Genomic DNA, 23,333 nt, shown 5'->3' with positions numbered 1-23,333 from the left:
TTCACTCTTACTAGGGCTAAACTACACATTCAGCACGGGGCTTTGGTGAGAGAAGAGATCACTTGTGGCAGACATTCCTTGGTGTGCGATGATAGAGTAGCTTAGCGCTATACTACTCAGTATTCAGAGTTGTAGGAGTTGTGTCGTCTCACTTTCGTAAATCGAGAAAAACCGATTCCTTCAGTTCATCGTCTCCAAATTGAGCAAAACCAATTCCTTGAGCTCGGGATTCAAGAACGATACCATATCGCCGCCATGAGCATCCCAAGCAAACGGGGATGAGTCGTGCAACTGCAAGGTAGATTTTCCGAAAGGATATCTTCGCTGTATGGCGCGATACTCTCTTATACCCATAATGTGAGTGGATCTAGTCGTAAGCGCTCGCATGGCAAGCCTTCCTCACGACTCGTAGCTTGTACCATCTGTCGTTGTAACCACGGATATAGGACAGATCCACGCGGTCCTGCGAATAAGACGGGTTGGATGAAAATGAAATTTCGGTCTTGCGGTCTATGGTATAACTTGTCCTGATTCAAGGGATCCCAGAACAAGCACAGAATGGGGCTGTATTGACCCTCATCACAGGCTTAGTTGTGTAAAGCCTCCTGCTTCTTCGCCCCTGCTTTGGCCTCAACGACTAGCAGATTTGCATACAGGTTATTTCAGCAGCCATACCAAATTACACATTCCATTAATCTCATGAAAACCCGAGCCTGGACAATGTACCATTTTGACAATTGTGACGGCCTGGTCACGTTGGCTGGCTATCACGTGAGATGCAGTTGTTTGCTTTGTTGATAAATACGGCGTCACCTCCTTTCTTCCTTATGTTGATTATCCTCGTCGATAGCTACCTAGGTAGGACCCATGAGTTGAATGTTCCATTATCCTAGTAGAGCGCCGTGACAACAGTCCGAGGTTCTGTCCGGATTTGCATATGCCAAGAGTATAGAGTACCCCGGAATCGCGAACTTAAAAGGCAATGCTGTTGAAACCTAGGGACGGCCGTCAGTGTCAATTGATGGCTCTATCTTGACCGGTAGATAACAAAGAACGCCTTCACTAGAAACCTGTGGTATTTCCAAGTATCAAAAGTGGAGGCTTTCCTATCCAATCTTCAGCAAAGCTCGCTCTTCTAACAATTGCTGTTGCCAAGGCGATTTTGGCAGGTAGAAGCCGAGTGTCTGATGCAAGAAGAGATAGGTGACACCGGGTCGCGTCTCTGTGGAATAAGTTTACACCCGCGCATCCCCATGGGCCACTTTGTTTCTTGGCTGAATAAACCAGAAAACCTCCCAAGAGATATTAGCTCGCAAGGTAATATGCTACATATATGGCCGTCTAAGTAAGCATGAGTGTGGCTTGTATATTGGTGACAACCGTGCGACGAACTGCCCGGTAGAGGTGACAATGCACTTTCTCTTAAAAGTTTGTATTGGCGTGTGGAATAGCCTCGTAGAACATATCATCATCAGCCACCATAGGTTACACATGGAAAGTGAAACGACATCGATGTGTTTACGGGACTTGAAATGGTGGCCTTGTGAACCGCCGTGTTATGCGGCAAGATTAGCGTCAAAGGGATTATCAATTTCCAGATATATGATTTCGAAAGCATCAACACGCATGTAAGCAATCGTAAATAAGAAAGCAACCTCATAAGCCTCTGGAGTGTAACAAAGCGCAGTCGCTCACCAGCGGCGTGAGGTGTCTGGCTACTTTGGCTGTTTGAATATAAGACAGGAACCCCTTTACACAGACTAAATAGCGCAGTGCCGGCAGGCCAGCTTCTTTTCTTTCTTTCTCCATGTTAGTATTTCGCTAAATAGTCTACCAATAGACTCAAATTGTTTGAGGCAATCACATGAGGACTGATTTTCACGTTATATGTAGCCATCTTAGTGGATTCTCCGTTAACTCATAAACTTGCGCCGTTAAGCTCTTTGCTTTTGAGGTGTCGTCTAATCTTGCAACCGCATTCAAAACGCGGGCTTCCTTAGACCACCAAGATACGATGTCACAACGTCGATTGTGCCCGATTTTGCTTGACCGGTCATATTTTCGCCAGCCATGGCTTCTGTGGTTTTAGCTGGAGAGAGTGATTTGTATGGCACCCTCAGAGGCCGTCACAAATACCAAGGGCAACAGAGAAAGCGACGCCGCAGGCCTATGGTGCATGACTGGCCTTCGCTGGGTGTCGACTGGAGTATATGTGCCATCAGTCATATATACATGCGTTTCCACGTGCCTGTTTGACATAGATCTTCTTGCGATGCCTATTTTCGTGATGTAATACGGGCGTCGTTCACTCGCAAAAATACGACCACGTTTGCGATAGCTAGACATCGGCGCGAGAGAACTCCTTGTCATGTACACCCCATCCAATTTTCGTAGAAAGATCAACAAGTCCGAGAAGCCTCGGTTCATCAGAATGCACGATTGTTAGACCCGGTATATTCTGCAGAATGTGAACGGAAAAAGACACACAGTGTAATCATGAGTCAGGTGACGCCCAAAACTGCTGCTGGCCTTGAGCACTTTGTAAACAAGCCTTGTCTTTAGCACGCAGGTAGATTGTTAAAGCTAGGTTCTTCATCTAGGTGGCAGCGCGAACGCAAGACCTTGGGCGGGGTTTAGATGTCATTAGGGTGCGAGCAATGAATTACGATCCTGCATATTTCCGCAGAAAGATAGTAGATGCATCTTGCATCAATGCTGGCGGTGTTGATGGTATGCAGCCATATCATGTTGGTATAAGTGTCCATTCGTTTGAAAAACTAGCTGCTGATGGGTGGGAATCCCCGGTCAGTTAATGATGGGCAATGGGTTTGTAGAACAATTTGACGGGGCGTATGTGATTCTGTGGCAGGATATTTGATCCGTGATAGTAAAGCAATGAGCAACATTGGCTTTTCAATGTTGATGAATCGTTTATAGAAGTCTGGTATAATCGAATCCCTGTCTCGAATACCGACAAAGGCCAAGAAGACTAAGACAGACGAAAGAAGCAAGACGAGCGATGAATTCGATGATACAGGTGCAGACTAAAAGAGGGGAAGATGGCAAAGAACTTGGTCACGCTATATACATTATTGAGTGACTTGTCTTAGACCAATATCATCCACTGAATCCCAGTCTCCTATATGCCGGCGCTGTCCCTGGAGTGACAGGACCCGGAACCATTTTGAAATCAAGCCCCGCTTTAGAGCATAGAAAAGAAAAAAAAAATACACCTCCTGAAGAACGCTCGATCCAAGCCCTTGGCTAACTCGCTAAAACAAATATTGGAGCAATCAATACCGCTATCTCAGCCACGATGGTATCTAATCTCGTAATACTTCTTGGCAAACACTGGCAAGCGCCGGATCTGACTGCTAATAAAGTATAGTCTTTTGCAAGTAAAATAGTAGCTTGGCAGATTTGCATGGCAGCCACAGCCAAGGACTGTGCTCAGACCGGAGTCTTGGTAAGACCAGTAAGAGGAGGGAGTCTGTTTGTATTTCCGCGGGTTTATTTGCTATTGGTTTGGCAATCTCGGAATAATCTGCCTAGCCCCGTTGAATACCGGCGAACTCCACGCCAATTTTAGAGTAAATAGATTGCTGATTTCCGTTGCATGGCAAACAGTAACATTAACAAAAACTAGACCGCCACTCGTATATTATTACCCGAACATTATAGCAGCCCTAGCCAAGCCTCCTTCATACTTTGCTCCGTATATAGCACGGAGTACTTGTACTCCGGAGTATAGCAACCGGAAGCCTCGGGATGGATAATCTTCGGCGATTCAACAGTCTTATTTTATCCGTCAAATACTCCGCCGCACCAGTTAAAGTTCTGCGGAACTGCCATGCCGTATATTGCTGCCTGGCTACCCAAAGTTCTAGAAATCCCATCCGTACCCCCGAACGCCCCAGTCCTGTAGTGTAACTCTGCATTCTTATCACACTACGGTACGGCGCTACTGCCGACTATATATAGCTATGAAACGAGTTATTAAACAAAAACTTGGCCAGTCCAGTGATTGCTTGTCGCCGTGGATTGGACCTGTCTTAGTTGGTGGGGCGGTGGCATTGCTGATATTACTGGTGATAAGAGATCCAATAGCATCATTGGTGAGAAAGGACGAGATTACTATATTGGGTTAGTGTATTTTAGCGTTGTACTGGATGGATTCATATCCGCTGGTAGCCATTGTACTGCATACTCTGTCAAACATAAAGCGTGTCACTATGATATTCTTTTTTGAAAGACTCTATCCTACCTAGAATAGAAAGATACAAGCGAGCCTCAGTCCAAATGTACAAAATACCAGTACAAAATGCAAATAATATTCTGTAATATCACTGTATCGTACCAAACCGCCGTCAGTACTAGTGTGCATTAGCTTGTCTTAGCGCGTCCCAAACCATACTAGTGCCCGGCCTAAAAAGCTTCGCCTGTAATCTAATTTTTGATTGGGCGGTGGGTACCTGACGCCGGCGCAAGACAGTGGAGGATGTACGTGGCGGGAGACGTATACATAACAGAGATTTCTCTTCCTTGTCTTTTGTTCTATTCTCCGTTTCTGCATCCTCGTTTTCTTCTTTTAGTTGTTTTCTTGCTTCACTTTAGTCTTATTCAGTCACTCGTTCAGTCCTTCGTTACCTATCTGCACGATGAAGCTCTCGCTTCTTTCTGGCGCTGCCCTGATTGGGTCGGCTCTGGCAGTTGACCCCATTGTTATCAAGGTATGCTGCCTTGCTCGGGTGTATAGGGACTCGACTAATCCTGCAGGGCTCCAAATTCTTCTACTCCAGCAACAACACCCAATTGTAAGTCTACTCTTATCTATAACTACACCGTCCATACTAACGTACACAGTTACATGCGTGGTGTTGCCTACCAACGTATGCTCTACCCCTATTCCATAGCATAGACGAAGCTGACCCCAGCAGAGGAGGTCTCCAGCGATGACAGCGGAAATACCACCTACCAAGACCCCCTGGCCAACCCTACGGCCTGCAAGCGTGACATTCCCATCATGCAGGAACTCCGCACCAACACTATCCGTGTGTACGCCATCGACCCTACTAAGGATCACTCGGAGTGTATGAGCGCCCTGGCCGACGCAGGCATCTATGTCGTGTCCGATCTCTCTCAGCCCGATGAATCCATTGACCGCAGCGACCCTCAGTGGAACACAGCGCTGTACTCCCGGTATATCTCTGTGGTCGACGAAATGGCCCAGTACAACAACACCCTGGGTTTCTTTGCTGGTAACGAGGTGTCCAACTCGCAGAACAACACCGATGCCAGCGCGTTCGTCAAGGCGGCCGTCCGCGACATGAAGTCCTACATCAAGGAAAAGAACTACCGGACCATTGGTGTCGGCTACGCTACCAATGATGACTCGGATATCCGTGTCAACATGGCTAACTACTTCAACTGCGAGGACAGCGACCAAAGCATCGACTTCTGGGGCTACAACATCTACTCCTGGTGTGGTGACTCCAGCTACAAGGCTTCTGGCTACAAGTCGCGCACTGAGGAATTCAAAGACTACTCTGTGCCCGTCTTCTTCGCCGAATACGGCTGCAATGCAGTTCAACCCCGCCAGTTCACCGAAGTCGACACCCTGTACAGCTCCCCCATGGCCGACGTCTGGTCCGGCGGTATCGTCTACATGTACTTCCAGGAAGCCAACGACTACGGTCTTGTCTCCGTCGTCGACAGCACCAGCGTCTCTAAGCTCGCCGACTTCACTTCCTACTCCAAGCACATCGCCAGCGCCACCCCCTCCGGCACAAACAAAGCCTCCTACACCCCCACCAACAGCGCCCTCCAATCTTGCCCTTCCGTCAACACCGCCTGGAAAGCAGCCGCCACTCCGCTTCCCCCAACCCCCAACTCTGAACTCTGCAGCTGCATGTCCAAATCCGCCAAGTGTGTCGTGAAGGACTCCGTCTCCTCCTCGGACTACTCGGACCTCTTTGGCGTCGTCTGCGGATACACCGACTGCAGCGGCGTTTCCGCCAACGGTACCTCGGGCGACTACGGCGCCTACTCCATGTGCTCCGCCAAGGACCAACTGAACTTCATCATCAACCACTACTTCGAAGAGCAGGACTCCAAGGCCTCTGCCTGTGACTTTGGCGGCTCTGCCACTACCACCTCGACCACCGCCCCCAGCGGAACCTGCAAGAGCCTGATGAGCGAGGCTGGCTCTGCGGGTACCGGCACTGTTACTTCACAGCCTACCGCGACCGGCTCGTCTGGTTCTAGTTCGGAGGGTGCTTCTGCTAGCTCGAGTTCGTCGGAGGGTGCTGCTGCTAGTGGTGTGTCGCCTAGTGTAGCGATTGGCTTCGGATCGGTGCAGTTTGGAGCTTATGCTGTTACTGCTGTGCTTGCCGGGTTGGGTATGACCTTGCTGTAAATTTTCATTTTTTTCACTTCGAGTGACTTTTTTGGGTATTATTTTGAATAGTTTATTAGTGTAAATACCGACCGATGTCATTCGTTTGTTTAGCTCATTTGTGCAGATCCTGTGACTTACACTGCTTTTTATCTTTTTTTTAAACTGTCTGAATATAGAATTTATTTTGGTTGTTTGTTTGTGTAAATAAAGTATGGTACTCGTAGTAAAGATCGTCCTTCTCCACTGATTGACATGCGGCAGATAGACATGATTGACATGCCTATCAATGTACCTTATTTTGGCTTTCAATTGATTTATCTGATTAAATTTTCTGTGGACCAGAAAATACGAGAAAAATCAATGGTTCCGGAACCATGGCGACATGAGGTTTGGATGGACCGTACTGCCGGAACGATATCTCAATATCCTAATTAGGAAAGTCTAGTCAGAAAACCAACGGTCAAAAAAAATTGCAAATGGAATTTTCATATGTTGCATTTAAAACGTCTTAAACCATGAAAACTATCTTGAAATACAGTTCACCACCGAGATCCCATCTGAGAAAAAAAAAAAGCCGGCATTGCGAACACAAACACCTCCCCCCCCCCCAAGATCTCCCTCCCCCTCATCTAAATACGGATATCCTCTCAAATGAAAAAAATCCCTCCAAATTGCCTTTGCGTTTTTATATCAATACAGACGCTCTCTTAACAACCCCTTTCACTCCCTATCCATCTCCATAAACCCCCACGAAGCAGAGATATATTCATACCATACGGGAGAATAAGCCGCGCACCCTCAGTCATGTATTTCGATGAGTTTCCCATCTCTGGCCATGATATTACTCATACTGAGACCGCAGTTTGTGAAGACGTGTGGTTCACACTTGGAGAAGCGACTTTTCAGGTTCTGGAGGGCTTGTTGTGGGAAGGATTTCCGTAGCGGATAGTGGAGAGTGCAACTTAGCGCGTTCCAGAGGTCGGTGTCTGAGTGGAAAGGCCCGCGAGAGTCAATATCGAAGAATAGAAATCCCGGGTAATACGAGCTTCCGTCGACACTTTGTATAACACTTGACGTGACCGATCACATTATTTTGACAACATCCGCAACTTCCTCCGTGATACCCACTTTCTCTTCCTTTGATAGTCCCGACCACGCCTTTTCAGGCACCATCTCGCTCATCTGCCCTTCAAGAACAAAACATTGCCCATCGCGATCGGACCAGTCACGGTGAATCTTTGAAACGGGAATGTTGATATCAGCGTGTGTTGCGAGGTGGCATAGTGTCTGAACTTCAGTTTCCGGATCTGCACTGGAAGCAGGACGTTAAATCGCAAGACATATTGTCATCAATATTTTTCTCTGCCCTCTATTCACAGAACAGCAGTCAGTCATTCATTGTTGTACGAACTCGAAAGGGCTCTGGTGGAATAACGCTGGAACATCAATATAGCAATAAGAGTCAAAACTATAGAACTGGACTGGCATAATGATAACCCGGCGGTGGTTCACTTGCTAAGTATAGAGGCGGTAGCCTGTGAATATGATCGAGTTAAATCGTGATTCTAAGCAAGAAGTAAGAAGCATAAAAATTCTCATTCTACAACTTGAATAAGAAATCCTTCGCCTTCATAGTGTCTGTAAATAACCACTATCGGTATGTCTGATCTCCAGTTAGCATTCGACGATGACGACCCCTGGATCATCGAAGAGAAAATGTTCAACCTCTTCAATAACTATCTCCAGCCCTCCAGCATAATACCAGCACTAGTCACTGCCCAGGCTCTAAATACTCTCTTCCCGACACACCGAAGCAATGAAGTCTAGCCGGAGGGTGAACCCAAAGAACCAACCGAGAGCTTCCTCTTGCATCTGTGGCTTCTTCTTCTCTATACTGCTGCTCAGATCTCCCATGACCATTCATCACGGGAAAGTTTGCAGAACTGGTAAAAACCCTCAAGGGCTTGGTATCGAAGACTCCAATTGTTAGCATTGATGGCGATGATGCTAAGCTTTCGGAGGATTTACATGTATTGTACGATATGCGAAGAGCTTGATTGTAAGTTTCTCATTATTGCTTTCTCTGGATGATATCTAACGTGATAACTAGGAATACCCACCTGTGATGAAAAATCAGAGCAAAGGTGGCGAGACGCCAGTTGCTTCCTTGCCGGCCTTACACATTATCGTACCTATAATTGGTTCTCCCTCGCCATAAGCCAGGCTGGTGGCCGTTTGGGAGGCCACTCAGTGCATGCGCATCGTCGCGATGTTGTCACCCAGTTCATTCCAGAATGAGACAAGGGCATTGATCTTGCATTAGACTGGCTTTCTATATGTGGAAATCTACTTTATCTGGGTGAGGAGGTGAAATAGAGTGGAGGCGGTTCGCTGTGGACTTGGAAAGCCGGGCTTTGTCCTGAGCGTTGGCAGGTTTGGAATGAGAGATATGAAGATCATGCCGTTTTTGGTGGTGTTGCTAAGAGGACGAGAACTTGCTCGGAAGATAATGAATAAAATGGAGAATATAGAGAAAGAAGCGAAGATTTGTGATGATTAGTATAGCTGCAACAAAATACGATGATTGAGGCCAGGTGTTTCTCTGCTGTATACCTTTCCATTCACCCTCTCCACCGTCATCCAACTCCCATGTGCCCCTACCCAATTCACAGTAATGTAGAAAGCCCGCCCACATTTTGTATGCTCTTCTTCAGAAGGTCTCTTCTGGCTCTCCGTTGGACTTGAAGCTCACACATGCAAAACAACCTGAGTCATGGCCATATTGGCTAACCAGAAACCAGAACCTTAACATGTCTGTGAATAGCACTGGCCCCTTATTCGTCATGGCCTTACTCGCCATAGCACAAAAAGGACTCCAGCGACTAAAGAAGCCCAGCCAAAATACGTGAAAATGCGGTCCCGGGTTTCATCAGAGATCGGAAGTCACGAAAGCCCGAGGCTGAAAAAGAAGATATCTAGGCTGAAACTAAATATGAATCTTTTTTAAATCAAGTTATAATACAATGAGTGCAACTTGAGACTGAGTCTTACTTTAGAAAATCCAAAAGTGATATTGCAATGAGCTTCCGGATGTACTGAACAAACAACCATTAGGAAAGAAATCAATCAACGGGTTTTCAGGAGCAATGAAAATTTAGTCTCTGAATTCGTTATCCATATTGATATCCATATTGATTGTCAAAGTTGAAGATGTCATGTCAAATTTTGAAGGAAGATTAAGGAGTTTATGCAGTCGATGCAGTTTATCTGAACCCTTTCATCGTATTTACGGAATCAATCCAGCTTTGAGGGCCTAAGTCAAGATTTCTGCCTTGCATCTAAGAAGGTTACTTACTTCGTCATCCACCTGATGAACTCTCTCAGACCATTCAGCCTCTACCAAGCCACTTACGATCAACATTCACGTTGGAATGACTACCATAGAACGAACCAGAACACTGTATCTGGAAGAAGCATACGCCAACGATTTTATCATACAGTACATTTACGCATCCTGCATCTAACCTTCCCCAAATATGTCGCGTTCCAAAAGCAGCTACTACAATGCTAATTAATTAGAACAGCGGCAACCTCCTCTTGATGCTCATTATTGCTGTTTAGGGCCTTGCAATTATCTTTGTAAGACCATTCAAAATCTTCTAGATTTGTGCCCTGTTACACGTTTTACTGAGCTAGAGCTGTTTGGCTCCCTAATTTATATATACCATATTTGAATTATAAACTTAGACGGCGTTTGCGCGAGGAATCAGAAGGGCCAGCTGCTGTACGACTCGATTTTTGCAGATTGGAATATCGGGTGGATATGTCTGCCTGTCTTTTCTACTATTCAAATTTGTCGCAATGGGACTTTTATCTCTCTTTTTCTTTCGATATATGTCCAACTTCATAAGTGTTGCCGTTTCGCCCAGTCGTACCAGGGACCTCCAGAATGATGACCCGACATATACTGGCCTCATGACTATAGAAGTAATATCTCTTTGCTTATGCAATACTATATCAGTTCCACGCTAGCTTATCTTTATCTAAGTGGGAAAAAAAAACATTCAATGGCTTTAATGGCTTCGATTAGCACCGGACCAGTTCGAGGAACACGGCGATCTAATCAAACAAACACATTAGCGAGGTCGATAAAGAATCATAGCTTGATAGTCCTTGGCTATCTTATGTTCTTTCTCACTTTTCTCCTGGACTCGATATTCGTACTCAGTGAGCAAGAACTTGCCGTGTTGGTAGGTATTCATGGCGTGGATGAGGACGGCTGCGAGTAAGACGGTCAACCAGTCCAGCTGGAAGAAACGGAAGAGAAAGGAGATTGTCGACATAGTGGGCAAGTAGATGTAGTAAATTAAGAAAAAGATTGAAATATGGGCAACGGATGAGCTTGGGATCGATTATGATGGAAGTGGAGAAAAGACAAGATAGGACTGCCACCCCAGACAACACTCGAATGTTTAGCCAATTCACTTACTCTCTCCAACCATGGAAAAAGACTACTACGTGAATCTTAAGTTTTTTTTGCTATACTTTGCTGAAACAAGTTCATTTAATAAAAACTGTCTTTCCAATCCTTTACCCTGCGTCGGTAGTATTCCCATCCATCTTGCAGAACACCTCAGTATAAATGGACGAAGTAAAAGTTATATACTAACAACGCCGTATTAATTCCCATAAAGCAAACAGACCGACACCAATTGTCAACTTCAACCCAAACAACAACACCACATACCATCAAGGGTACGAACCCGAATCCGTTTCTTCGCCCTCAATAATGTCGTGAAACAGATCCGGAAATTCCTTTATATCCGCAGTGGGAAGAACCTCCGTAAACAACCTGTCAACCGCATCATCGACCACCACCTCCGACAAAACACCCGTGCTCTCCAGCGCCTCCTTCAAAACCTCCTCCTGGCGACGACGTAGGGCTTTCTCGAGTCTCAGAAGGAAGGTTGTCGCGATAAGAAGTCGCTCAAGTCCTTTTTTGGTGTTGTCGGCCTGGTATCATAGACATATAGGTTAGCGAGGTTCAGCAAAAGAGCATCGAGGGTCAGGGGCCAGAGCAGAGTACCTCTTTCCGCGCCTCGACCAGTTCCTTGTCTGTACTATGGTAGGCCCAGAGCGACCTGGCAACACAGATGGCTTGTATTGCTAAACCGGTCCTGCGAAGGATGTAGATACCGCGTTCGCTGGTCACCCACGAGACGAGACTTTGGAGTGGTTGGTACATCGTAGTGGTCGTTCAATGGTTTTGAGGGAATTGTGAGGATTACTAGTAGAGAATACTCGTAGAATATTGTAGAGAAGCTCTAAGAAGATAGTCGGTGATGGGGAAGATGAAGAGGTGCTGGTAAGAAAGAGAAGGAGACGATGATCTAGACAGGCAGGTGAACCTACCTCCCAATCGGGAAGTGTTTGCCTCAGGCAATATTAGACCGTTGTCACCTCAGAAAGAGAATACAGGAAAAATTGAAAAGAAAAACAAAATAGATATAAAGCAGCTGAAGCAATTACCTCGACCTTTTTGTTGTGCTAGCAATAACAGTAATATCCCATCGCCCATCACTGTCGTTTCCCCCCAACAACCAAGTAGCAAACCCACACCCCGATACAACCGATAATCACAGATTCTCCTCCAAATCTCAAGTAATGTTGCCCATAAAGTCCGGAAATGATTCAAAATCAGTATCAGGAATGATATCGGTAAACAGCAATTCAATGGCGTCTTCAATCGCCGAGTCCGACAACATATTTATTTCCTGCAACATCGTCCTCACGACATCTTCCTCGCAGTCACGCAGTGCTTTTGCCATCATCGAGAGCTTGAGGACCTCATTCCGTCGAAGATCCGTGGTACCAGGGTTGGAAGGAGTCTAGTACTTTATTAATACGATGCTTATGATTTCATCCGTGACAGGACTGGTTTATATCACCTCTTCCCGTTCATGTTGCTTCGGTAGTTGTTGAGCTGTATATTTTCTTTGCCAGAATACCAACCCTCCAAACAGAAAAACAACAACTGGAATGATGATCCCGACAGACTGTGTCCTGAGTATCCTGAGGGCTGTCTCAGGGGCGAGGATGTAGTCACTCCCTTGGGTTGATATGTACTCCATGATGAGAGTGAAAGCTTTAGGATGGTCTACTTGGGTTGACAGTGATGTGGAAAATGGAGAACTATGGCGATGGATTGGAGGTAGAAGATTAGGGGGGACGTGACGGCCAAGTTACCGTTAGATGTCCTGATGTCACTTGTACTGAGCAGTAATCCAAACCAAGGCATCCCGGAGGTTAAAAGAGAATGAATAAATGAGAATGAAACAAACTCTACGAGAGAATAGATATAAGCAAGTCCATAAATACCAGAAATGAACTCGAATCTCTGTCCGTTTCATCACATGTCCTAGGTCCACGGAAATTCTCCTAGCAACATTCAACAGTTTAAGACCTTCAAAGCATCCGTCGTCTCTTTGTTTATCTTACCTTGTCGCGTTAAGCGCTTTTCGTCTGGATATTTGGACGTATGCCCTCACATCCTGGTCCAAGCAAACTCAGCCAACTCAGAATATTCGTTGTGGACTCATGATGGTTGTTGGTGAAGGTCCACTTCTTGAGAGCAATCCGTCGGGGATTATGCTCGGGGAGGTGACAAATTCCCGGCAGCTCTTTGTCAATACTTTTGATCTTAGATTGTCATGGTTGCAGCGCTCAGTTTGATTTTTTGTGCCGGTATTACATCGCTTCGTATTGTTTTCTTGTTCCTTCGCCGGGGCACGAAATAAAAAAGGCAAAAAAGAAACTCCCCGACTGGGAATCGAACCCAGGTCTCCCGCGCTTGCAGTTACAAAGCTGACAAGCGGAAATCATGACCACTAGACCATCGAGGACTTGATGTAGAATTCTTTTTGTTTTATGTTATATAATTTAAAAATATTGCCTGGTATCAGTCCGTATGCATACTTCTACCGAGTACAAAAAGTACTTGTACATTTATGCCGATTTAAAAATCAATAACTTATATAGTACTATATTTTCTCGATCTGCACCCCTTCAAACACCCAATAGAACATCTATCTACTCTGGACCGCGATCCCTGGCGACCCTCCAGATATATATATATCGCTGTAAGCCGCATATATCTGGACCGAGAGCATCTACAACATGCTTACTCTCAAGCCCACCCGTCATCCCGTCCCAGTTCCATGAAATCCCACGCGATTCCCCACAAGTTAATAAGAACGCGGCAAACTTATTAATTTTGCTGACTGGAGTTACCCCGGAGTTAGGATTTTATAATTGTCAGCAACTTACTGCGGCCGTTGTCAGCACTCTAATGCCCGTGCATGCATTAAACATGTAAATATATAAATACCCCTGTCGGTCTGGGGACCTTGTAGTTTCAACAGCCCTAACAAATTATCCTTGTCCATATTATATTGCATATCATGTCTGACTACAAATTCGAAGGCTGGGTCGGCCTCGACAAGTCCGCTGCCGAGGGCCAGATGGTTTGGCAGGAATTCGAGCCCAAGTCTTGGGAAGAAAGTGATGTCGATATCAAAGTGTCTTGCTGTGGTATTTGCGGGAGTGACTTGCATACTCTTCGGAGTGGATGGGTGAGCATTACCCCCGACGGGGTGATTTACCAGCGTACGCTAACGATTATAGGGCCCCACTACATACCCTTGCTGCGTGGGCCATGAGATCGTCGGCACAGTTGTGCGCGTCGGATCGCAAGCCGAAGGAAACCTGAAGATTGGCGACCGCGTCGGTGTTGGCGCCCAGGGTGAATCTTGCCAGAGCCGCAACGGCGACTGCGAAGAGTGCGCTTCCGGTCGTGAGCAGTACTGCGGTAACCACTTCGCTGGTACATATAACGGAACGTTTATGAACGGGGGTACTTCGTACGGTGGTTATGCCTCGTACCACCGTGCCCCGTCCAGGTTCGTGATTAAGATCCCCGACGAGCTTTCCTCATCTGAGGCCGCGCCTATGCTCTGCGGTGGTATCACGACGTACTCGCCTCTGCGCCAGAACGGCTGTGGCCCTGGTAAACGCGTTGGTATCATTGGTGTTGGTGGATTGGGTCACTACGCGATCATGTTCGCCAAGGCGCTCGGTGCGGACCGTGTTGTTGGTATGTCGCGCAAGTCGAACAAGAAGGAGGACGCATTGAAGCTGGGCGCAGATGCATACATCGCCACAGACGAGGACGCAGAATGGGCGACCAAGAATACCAGAACACTCGACCTTATCATTTCCACGGTTTCGTCGTCCAAGATGCCTATCCTCGACTATATCAACCTGCTCCGTCCCAGCGGTACTTTCATCCAGCTTGGTAACCCCGAGGACGGCACATTGGATATTCCCATTCCCGCTCTTATCATGAAGGGAGTTAAGCTTGGTGGATCGTTGATCGGCAGTCCCAGCGAGATCCGGGAAATGTTGCAGGTTGCGGCTGACAAGAAGGTCAAGTCGTGGATCCAGGAGGTGCCGATGAAGGAGGCTAATCAGGCTATCTTGGATATGGATGCTGGGAAGGCGAGGTATCGGTATGTGTTGGTTAATGACGCATAAATCGGCATGAATAAGATGTAAATAATGTGCAACAGATGGACATGAGTCGTTTGATACTTGATATCCTTAATTCTTGACTCAGTTATCATTTATGCCATGCAGGCCACCATGAAACCGTGTTACGGATCCATGTATATTAATATGAAACATCTAGAACCGATCTAGATCCTTGGTCCAACAGACCACGCTTCCCCTGAAATGTTTAAATACCTTCACTTCACATCACATTTAGATCCTGTACTCATACAAACACAAGCATATAAAAAGCAAAATTGACAGAATGCCCTCCATCAAATCCATCATCCTAACTCTCGCTCTCGGCGCTCTGACCACCGCAACCCTCGAGCCAGCCGCTTCCAACACGAAGGGAAAATGCCCTGCTAGTGCGAGCTGCTCTGGTACGATAAACACCAAGCACCAAGTAATATATTGGAACAAAGCTAACATTGAGATACTAGCGGCCAAAAAGTCGACAGCCATCCAAGCAGCCGAATGCTCCCACAACACCAGAACATCCGGTACCTCTCCCCAACCGCTCCATTCATCCGCAGAAACATCAGTATTAATAAGAACAGAAACACAAACCTTCGCAGTCTTCAAAACAGACCACCAATACGACTCCTCCCACGGCGCTCCCTACGGAACCTGCGAAGCGTACACTTGCACCGCGCCTACGAATTCCGAACTCACTGATGAGGACGAGGATTGTTGGGTGTTTTTCTGGAAGTATGTCTGCCCCTTTTACTCCTATGGAGTAAGGAGTGGTGCTAATAAAAGCAGTTCGAATGGCGAAGACGAAGGTACTGGAACGGGATGTATTCGGAGCCCGGATGATGGGAGCTGTGGGTGTGAGAATTCGGATGGGACGTTTGTTGCGGGGAGCTCGAGTTGCTCTTAGGTCTCATGGGTGTTTATGTTATTTTATACTTCACTATATACATTGAGATGCTCTGTTTACAGCGAATCTGTTACACTAGACGCTTGATTGGCTAATGAGATGGAAAATCCCATGAATGCGGTGTGATTGGGGGCTTGCAGTTTAAAGAAGTTCTTTTTTCGAGAATCTAAACAAATTCTTCAGCATGATAGGACCAATGGATTATGGACAAACTGAAGCATTCAAATTCTGAGCGTATACCACCCATCAATCCTAACATGGCACTTGATCTTATTTTATTCTAAATATGGCTGTAAGTTGTTTCAGCACAAAATTAGACACATACGACCATAGGATGTGGAGTACAGGGCTTCCTGTCCATTCAGCCGTACTTAAGCCACATAGACCCACACGGTGAATAGTCAAGAGAGGCCTAATTCCAATATTTCTCCGGAACCAAGAAGTGGGGCTGGTGTGGGTGATAGGGATGCGATCTCTTTAGCTACATCCTTCCAGCCACAGATGGACGCCAACAACAAGCTTACATGATATCTTGGAAGAAGTATGCTACTCAATTGATCTCTCCCATCCCCCTTGCTTATCTTATTTCTAGGCACTTGTCTGATTAACCCACGGCTTTTCTGGAAAGATCAACAGCATTAACTTCCCATCCTTGCAAGCCTGGCACGAGATGTGCTTACAGTTCCAGCTACTGGTTCTGGTGTTGAATGACTATTCAATTCAGCTCGTGATATATGTCACTACCGTCAAGGCTCTCTAAAGCCCAAAACAATAAGGGATCTTATGATGTTCATGTGTACATCAAAATTTGATATTGAATCTGAGCAGCTAACCCTTGTGGATGAATATCTCACAGCCCAGGAGATTCAAGCAGCAAGAGAAGAGTATGATGCACATAAGACAGGAGATGAATCCAATCCAATTAGTGATGATGAGGAAGATGCTCCAGTGACTATATCTCCACTGATACAGCCGCCCAGTGAGTGTGCGCTTGGTAAAAGGCCAAGAACTGATGCTGCAGAGGACTGGGAGTAATCAACTGAATTAGATAATGAGAATGATGAGGATGAAGCCCCTCTGCCTGATAACAGCAACCTGCATAGCGAAAATTATACCCGTAGGCGAACATCAGGGCGGGTTCCAAAGCGTCTGAGGCGAGATGAAGATCAGTTTGTGTATAATAAGCCTTAAGAACAGTAGAATTAAAAACCTGAAAGCTCTCATCTGATTCTCTACTACAATTATTTGCTCTAACCTCTCGACCTGAGCTGTAAACTAATTACGCAAAAATACAGACAAAATCTGCATAAAATATGCATATCACAGGATTTTCTATGTTTGCACTATTTGTAGAACCTGAGATTCAATTCCAAAAACTCTGGAGTCGGATTGCGACTCCTTACGAGGTCTACTCAATACTGCTTGAGATGCCTGCCACTATTCTCGGGGCTCACTCAGTCCCAGAACAATCCAAGATATAATGATGTTTCTGTGTACGTCACGATTTGAAATTAAGGAGGAAGAGAGTACATTAATTAATGAATATCTCTTAAGTTAAGAAGTTTAGGCTGTAAATGAAGAGAAGAAATTACAGATACAGATAGATTTTGACCCAATTAGTGATGATGAGAAAGATTATGCATTGTCTGCCCAATATCAGTCTGGCCCTGAGATGCCTAGTCAACACAGGCTAGGTAAACCTCGAAATAGTGTTGTATCTGAGCATGAGGACTAGGGGTCTAATGAGCTGGACAATGATGATGCTGACCAGCCTGATCTTCGATTACCCGATACTCTATTGCGGACATCAAACCGTATTCGGAAGCGATCAAGGTTTCTAGAAGGGTGTGAGATTGGTCGTGGGTAGCTATGTAAATAGTATCAGCTTCATAATTTCATTTTCCAATAGAATGCTCTGACATCCTGGCTTTTTACCCTACTCTTAGTATGTAAAGTGAATACCAGAAAATACAGTCTCAATACTGCATAATTATGCAGGCCATGAGGTCCCTATGTTTGTCGTGTTTGTCCACCCTGGGGGCGGAGAGTCACCCGTTGAGGATCACCCTCAGGGTCTGATGAGATCTAGTGGTAATCATTTACCGCCCGGCACCTCGTGGTTAATTAAAGATCTGGGCGTGAAAGGGGCTTTAGGCACGAAAGATGCTTATCCTGATGCAGGGCACCGCCACCATTCTTGTAAGCCCTGAGGACCTCAGCATTCCTTTGCTTGATTGTGTTGATCATGTACTGGATGCCATCGGTGGCAAGCTCCTCCAGGGCTTTCTCATTGGTCTCCCTAGCTTCTTCCTGAATCCCATGAAGTCGCTTCAGCCAGAACATGTATCTCCATGGCGAGAATCCAGCAGGTGACCGCTGTCCGAGCTCCGATTCGAGGAACTCCTCACCACCCTTGCTGATGTGGCTAGGGCAGTCGTTCCAATACACTTCTGATAGCAAAAGGAGGTTGTGGCTTGCTATTTTCAGCCAAGCAACAGCAGCTGGTAACAGATGAAAGACCTCAAGCTGCTTGGTACCTCGGTTGAGATCTTCCTCGTCTGACTCTTCCCCAGTGCGAAGTGCTTGAGGGCTTTCAAAGAGAGTACGGAAGATCAGAAGAGAAACTTGGCACAAACTATCCTTAGCGACACGAGTGGATGCAAGTTTAGCCAGGAAGGTTGCAAAGTTGAGACGATGTGTCCCCGACATAGAAGCACCATGATTGACCCAGAAATTGGTCATATCGCCAGCCAAGAAGGGGAGATCGTTCCACAGTGTACCGTCGATGGTTCTTGCGATATCAATCCCATAGACTCCGCGTGCAGGTCTAGTCAACGGCCCCATTCCTTGAATGCGGAGGATATCGAGGACTATTCCCTCATGTTCAGGTGATTCGGAGGAGATTTTTCGGCCAAGCTCGTAGTACATATACCACAGGGAATGAATGTGGCCTTCAAGGGAGTCTACACCATCTCCAATATCGCAGTATCGGCTGGTAACGACCCAGGTCCGGTTACTGAAGGCCATGTCTCGAACCTCTTTGAATTCACCCCGAGCGACAGACTGGCGTGACCTTCTTGATCTCTGCGAGCATGGTCGATCGTTGTGGTAGAAGGTGTGTCTCTAGGCAGAGAGCTCAGCAGAGAATCACGGAGGTGGTCCATTTTGGAAAGCTGACAATGTTGAATGATGATTCAATTAGAATTCAGGTAAGAGAGAGAAGACAGTGGGGAAGTGAAAGAGTCAATATGGTGGAACCAGACGGGGACTTAAATCGTCGTAGGGGTCAACTTGAACGAGGTGACAGAGATTTCTCTCCCAGGGTGGGAACCCTCCTGGGCCCCTACTAGGCAGCAACGTAGGTTCTGACAGGCTGACAGCCCAATATCTGAATTTGGACTCGAGTATGCGCTGATAGGCTGAACTATTTTCTTCGTTGGTTGTCGATCAGCCGGCAGCTAAGACAGAAGTACCTGTCGATCATGCTGTGATGGCCTGGTCACGTTGGCTGAATACTACGTGAGATGCGGTTGTTTGCTTTGTTGGTATATACGGCGTCACCTCTTTTCTTCCTTCCTCATGTTGATTATTCTCGTTGATAACTACCTAGGTAGAACCCATGAGTTGGATGTTCTATTATCCTAGTAGAGCGCCGTGACAGATATGGGGCCTTGGTCACATGCTTCAGCACTGGGCTCTGTGAAATAGTTGTGCACATAGCTTTGGAGGGCATTGCCAAAAGATGTGGCCCTGGGTTGGTTTCTCCGCTTCATAGCGGAAACTTGCTTGTCCAGTAGAGTTAGCAGCTCCGCTATCTCCTTGTCCTCTTTTTCTCTCATGCCCGGGCTTGTAGGGCGGTGTTGGCGTGCTTTGAGAGCTTTAACTCTAGCTGCTCGTTTGGGCTCTGAGGCTCAGGTGAGGTTGCTGGGGGCCTGGGTTTCCACCTCCATGTCCGCATCTGGTGGCGGTATGGCTGGGAGTGCCATAGTTGGGCCACCTGGGTCGCCCGCACTCTGTTTGTTTGGCTTTTCCAGTTTTCGGAGTTTCCGAGTTTTCACTAGCGCGGATAAGTCCTGTATCTGGTGGCTATTCCGCAGCTGTGGTACGCCTGGGGCAAAGCCTCTGGCCGAGCGCCGGGTTACAGGTGCCGTCGAGCCCTCGACAATATGTGTGCACACGTCGACTATAAGAATCTCCTGGCCTTGCTCTCGGGCCAACTACTTATCCGATCAATCCTTATCAGTAAGTACCTGTCGGAATCACAGCTTAGTCAGGGTCGAGAGTACGTATCGAGCGTATAAGGTTGAGGTCTCTGATTCTCGCAAAAGGAGGCTATCTAGGATCCTATATAAGACCGTTGGCTATCTTATAGAGTATACTAAGCGATTGTGCGGTTTTCAAAGCAGTAATGGCAGAGTAAATAAGCTGCTCGCGCCATATGATATCAGCGAGGCATTAATCAGGCATCAGTTGGTATTGTTCGGTAGGGAACCTCTATATTCCGACAGTACCCTTCTGGTCACGTGCCTGACCGCCCTCGCTTTCTGCCCGGTAGTCATATAGTTAGCCCAGCCGATAGACCATCGGTCCAATCAACTACTCTGGCACACTAAAACGTTAAAGCAGCAGCAGGTTCTTGAAACGCTGTGTGGGAATGACGCTGTAAACGGCTTCACTGGCGGCCATTTTCGGCGTCGATTTCACAGGTACTCGCATTCTAGTTGTAAAATCTGTATTGTCTATCAGTGGCTGATAGTGATAAAGGTACTATCGCCGCCACACTACCTGTTGATAAAGCCTCTTCGTCCTGTAGATAGATTTTTCTTCTCTCTTTTCTTCCCCAGATTTGACATTCTCGTTGATGGCTACATTAGTTTAGATAGGCATATCAATTCATTATCATTACAAGGCACTGAGGCGTTGAGCCGTCACAGTCACCAAGGTACTTTAGGGACCCTGTAGCTACTACTTTTAAAACGTCATCATCACCCTCTACAACCATAATACTTCCATCTTCTTCAAGCCTCACTCATTCAGTTATCAATTAATCGATCAAAATGGCCATCCTAAACACAGTCCCTCCCCAAGCATCCACAATCACAAAACCAAATCTCATCAAGAAATCCAAATCCAAATCCCCAACCTGCATCCTCCCCACACTCCCGTTGGAGATCGTCGAAATGATCTGTGACGGGCTCAGCACTCGCGACCTCGCCTCGTTAATGGGAACATGTCGCGACGCGTACCGGTTAACAATACACCGCTTCGCGCAGCGATATACAGAAATCTACATAGATTTTTCGCAGGCGTATTTCGACCATATCCATGCTATTGCTTCGAATAAGGTGATGAGGGGGTATGTGCAGCGACTGGTGATTATGACTCGCGAGCCGTATTTAGGGAGCGGTGTGAATTGGGAGTGGAGCATGGCCGGGCATGTGAAGAAAGCGATGGATATGGCTGTTATTAAACGGTTCAGAGATGATTTGGCGTTGAGGTTGGTGAATTGTCGGTCGTTTATTATTTCGCCGGTTGGACATGCACATACAAAAGAAGAGCAAGATAGACAGTTCAATCCTGATGATGCAGCTTGTATCCTGCTGGATATCATCGCAGATGCCTCCTTACCTATCAAGATTTTCTGGTACGGAAAAGGAATGAATTACACATCCGACATTATGAACATCTCCCGATTACCCAAAGCCCTCTTCAGCAATCCCGGATTCAGAGCTGGATGGAACGCTCTTGAGAATCTGCATCTGGAACACGAACCCACGCCATCAAATTATTCGTTCCTTATGGATATGATTCTGCACGCTCCGAACGCACGCAAGCTGTATCTCAGCCTTGGACCGAAGGATTTGGCTGTTGAATTCTTCTCCCAACTTAGCAGGTCTAGTAATCTGCCAAGAAACCTGGAACGAGTGACACTGTCATTCACGGCCATCAAAGCAGATGATCTCATAACCATCTTGTATCAATCCCGACATAGTCTCCGACGACTGATACTAAACGGCGTCACCGGCTTATCAGTTGGGTGGCTTACATTCCTTAGCAAAACGCAAAGCCTGTTTCCGGCACTTGAAACAACCTCGCTGAACATGCTCTAGTGTGAAGGCTACAATATCTTTTCACTGCTACCAAGGGCTATCTATCTGAGCTAAGACAGATTAAGCTGCAAGCTTGCGATTATCCTGCCTTAGAGGGGAGTGGGATTAGGCCTCGAAATGGTGCGGCCCCGGTCCTATAGTCGGTGACCAAGGACCGGACTGAACCATGGTCCCTTGCGGTCTCTTGTGGTCTTGACCGCGGGGGACCACAATTGCATAAAAACATGGGTACGGAGTAAATATGAATGGTTGGGCAACTTCGGAATGTATATAAATATATGACTATTTTTGCATCGGAGATGGTTGACAGAGATTGAGACCGATATAGATGATACAAATGTAATGAAATATTAATTTTAATTAATTCCTGATGTTGCTGTACATTATTAGTTATTGTCACAGATTACAATGCGACTTGGACTTTGGAGAATCTGAATCCAATCCAATCCAACTTTAACCACAACCAGTTTAGTTTGTCACTAAATGCGGCTTTTGCAGCTTAATCCATGCAAACTGCTCTGAGTGCAGCTCTACCAGCAGCCAACTATTTCTTCTTCTAGTCAAAACACTCTAGGAAGAGTCATCTACACACCCCCTCTTTCTATCATAATTCATCACAATATCAGAACCAGATGCCACGAGCTCGAAATAGCAGATACTAACGAAATTTATATTCCTATCTAAACTATTGTAGCCATCGACGAGAACATCGAGTCTGGAGAAAGAAAAGAAAAGGAAGCCTATCTAGAGGATGAAGGGGTCTTTTATAACCACTGTGCGGCGGGGTTCTACTCATGTCGGTGTCGTCTGTTATGACTAGTCTTATACGTAGTGTCGAGCCGTATGGACGATGTCAAGCTGTCACAATAGTAGTACTCAGAGGCGCTCATCAGGGAAGCTTCCAAAGCGCCCAAGACGCGATAAGGATTTTGTGTATGAAATGCTATTGATTTAATAGATTAACAAATAAAAAACTCCCATTCCAATCTAAATCTTACTTATATAATACCTACTTGAGTATTCATCTATATTTAAACTAGTCTGTAAGCAAAAATAATTGAGAATACAGATAGTTAGATTTTGCATAAAAAATATGCATACCACAGAATTCCTACGTTTGTCCTGTTTGGTTTGCGGTCCTTGCGGCCCCATTCAAGGCCTTGTCTCTGGCGAGGTACAGTTCATCTGTCTTGTAAAGGAGGGGCAAGCACCAACGCGAGGCTGACAGCAATGATACAGTATGATTGGCGACCAAATGGACCAATGATTCTATCCCACTGACCAACTGGATGCAAGTTTCCTTATCTTGGAAGAAGGCCATCTCAGATACCCTTAT

At 46.3% G+C, this 23,333-nt stretch overlaps 7 protein-coding genes and 1 non-coding gene across 8 annotated transcripts; 4 read left to right on the top strand and 4 right to left on the bottom strand.

Annotated features, from left to right (window-relative positions):
* Positions 1–4,558: 4,558 nt before the first annotated feature.
* On the top strand, positions 4,559–6,689 carry EURHEDRAFT_417007 (glycoside hydrolase family 72 protein). The gene is made up of 4 exons (XM_040783102.1): positions 4,559–4,730; positions 4,777–4,814; positions 4,864–4,889; positions 4,938–6,689. Exons 1-4 carry the CDS (start codon positions 4,659–4,661, stop codon positions 6,413–6,415), a joined length of 1,614 nt encoding a protein of 537 aa, XP_040634521.1. The 5' UTR covers positions 4,559–4,658; the 3' UTR covers positions 6,416–6,689.
* A 4,457-nt stretch (positions 6,690–11,146) lies between these two features.
* Positions 11,147–11,642, bottom strand: EURHEDRAFT_390005 (uncharacterized protein; the record flags this gene model as incomplete). The annotated part of the gene is made up of 2 exons (XM_040779813.1): positions 11,147–11,410; positions 11,484–11,642. The coding sequence occupies 2 exons, from the start codon at positions 11,640–11,642 to the stop codon at positions 11,147–11,149; spliced, it is 423 nt and encodes a 140-aa protein (XP_040634520.1).
* Positions 11,643–12,054: 412 nt separating this feature from the next.
* Positions 12,055–12,528, bottom strand: EURHEDRAFT_381573 (uncharacterized protein; the record flags this gene model as incomplete). Its single annotated transcript, XM_040779426.1, has 2 exons — positions 12,055–12,285; positions 12,346–12,528. 2 exons carry the CDS (start codon positions 12,526–12,528, stop codon positions 12,055–12,057), a joined length of 414 nt encoding a protein of 137 aa, XP_040634519.1.
* Positions 12,529–13,211: 683 nt separating this feature from the next.
* On the bottom strand, positions 13,212–13,299 carry EURHEDRAFT_t154. The gene has a single exon. It is a non-coding gene; the product is annotated as a tRNA-Asp (tRNA).
* Positions 13,300–13,827: 528 nt separating this feature from the next.
* EURHEDRAFT_417006 (NAD(P)-dependent alcohol dehydrogenase) lies at positions 13,828–15,019 on the top strand. The gene is made up of 2 exons (XM_040783101.1): positions 13,828–14,028; positions 14,081–15,019. Exons 1-2 carry the CDS (start codon positions 13,858–13,860, stop codon positions 14,987–14,989), a joined length of 1,080 nt encoding a protein of 359 aa, XP_040634518.1. The 5' UTR covers positions 13,828–13,857; the 3' UTR covers positions 14,990–15,019.
* Positions 15,020–15,223: 204 nt separating this feature from the next.
* Positions 15,224–16,096, top strand: EURHEDRAFT_488195 (uncharacterized protein). The gene is made up of 4 exons (XM_040785594.1): positions 15,224–15,387; positions 15,448–15,507; positions 15,565–15,715; positions 15,770–16,096. The coding sequence occupies exons 1-4, from the start codon at positions 15,270–15,272 to the stop codon at positions 15,885–15,887; spliced, it is 447 nt and encodes a 148-aa protein (XP_040634517.1). The 5' UTR covers positions 15,224–15,269; the 3' UTR covers positions 15,888–16,096.
* Positions 16,097–18,011: 1,915 nt separating this feature from the next.
* On the bottom strand, positions 18,012–19,051 carry EURHEDRAFT_406527 (DUF3632 domain-containing protein; the record flags this gene model as incomplete). Its single annotated transcript, XM_040780465.1, has 2 exons — positions 18,012–18,879; positions 18,924–19,051. 2 exons carry the CDS (start codon positions 19,049–19,051, stop codon positions 18,012–18,014), a joined length of 996 nt encoding a protein of 331 aa, XP_040634516.1.
* A 1,864-nt stretch (positions 19,052–20,915) lies between these two features.
* Positions 20,916–21,997, top strand: EURHEDRAFT_509769 (F-box protein; the record flags this gene model as incomplete). The annotated part of the gene is made up of 1 exon (XM_040785925.1): positions 20,916–21,997. The coding sequence occupies exon 1, from the start codon at positions 20,945–20,947 to the stop codon at positions 21,995–21,997; it is 1,053 nt and encodes a 350-aa protein (XP_040634515.1). The 5' UTR covers positions 20,916–20,944.
* Between the last annotated feature and the right edge of the window lie 1,336 nt (positions 21,998–23,333).

The sequence above is a fragment of the Aspergillus ruber genome, assembly GCF_000600275.1.
Source record: "Aspergillus ruber CBS 135680 unplaced genomic scaffold scaffold00042, whole genome shotgun sequence".
Taxonomy (NCBI): Eukaryota; Fungi; Ascomycota; class Eurotiomycetes; order Eurotiales; family Aspergillaceae; genus Aspergillus; species Aspergillus ruber.
The sequence above is the reverse complement of the archived record's forward strand: the minus strand, read 5'-3'. Positions and strand labels throughout refer to the sequence as shown.

Excerpts from the sequence above, each read along its gene's own strand:
- EURHEDRAFT_488195 (XM_040785594.1), top strand. The coding sequence starts at position 15,270 with ATGCCCTCCATCAAATCCATCATCCTAACTCTCGCTCTCGGCGCTCTG. Across the intron at positions 15,508-15,564 it reads CCACAACACCAGAACATCCG|AAACACAAACCTTCGCAGTC; the intron begins GTACCTCTCCCC and ends TAATAAGAACAG. Across the intron at positions 15,716-15,769 it reads TGTTGGGTGTTTTTCTGGAA|TTCGAATGGCGAAGACGAAG; the intron begins GTATGTCTGCCC and ends TAATAAAAGCAG.
- EURHEDRAFT_417007 (XM_040783102.1), top strand. The coding sequence starts at position 4,659 with ATGAAGCTCTCGCTTCTTTCTGGCGCTGCCCTGATTGGGTCGGCTCTG. Across the intron at positions 4,731-4,776 it reads TTGACCCCATTGTTATCAAG|GGCTCCAAATTCTTCTACTC; the intron begins GTATGCTGCCTT and ends CTAATCCTGCAG. Across the intron at positions 4,815-4,863 it reads TCCAGCAACAACACCCAATT|TTACATGCGTGGTGTTGCCT; the intron begins GTAAGTCTACTC and ends TAACGTACACAG.
- EURHEDRAFT_417006 (XM_040783101.1), top strand. The coding sequence starts at position 13,858 with ATGTCTGACTACAAATTCGAAGGCTGGGTCGGCCTCGACAAGTCCGCT. Across the intron at positions 14,029-14,080 it reads ATACTCTTCGGAGTGGATGG|GGCCCCACTACATACCCTTG; the intron begins GTGAGCATTACC and ends TAACGATTATAG.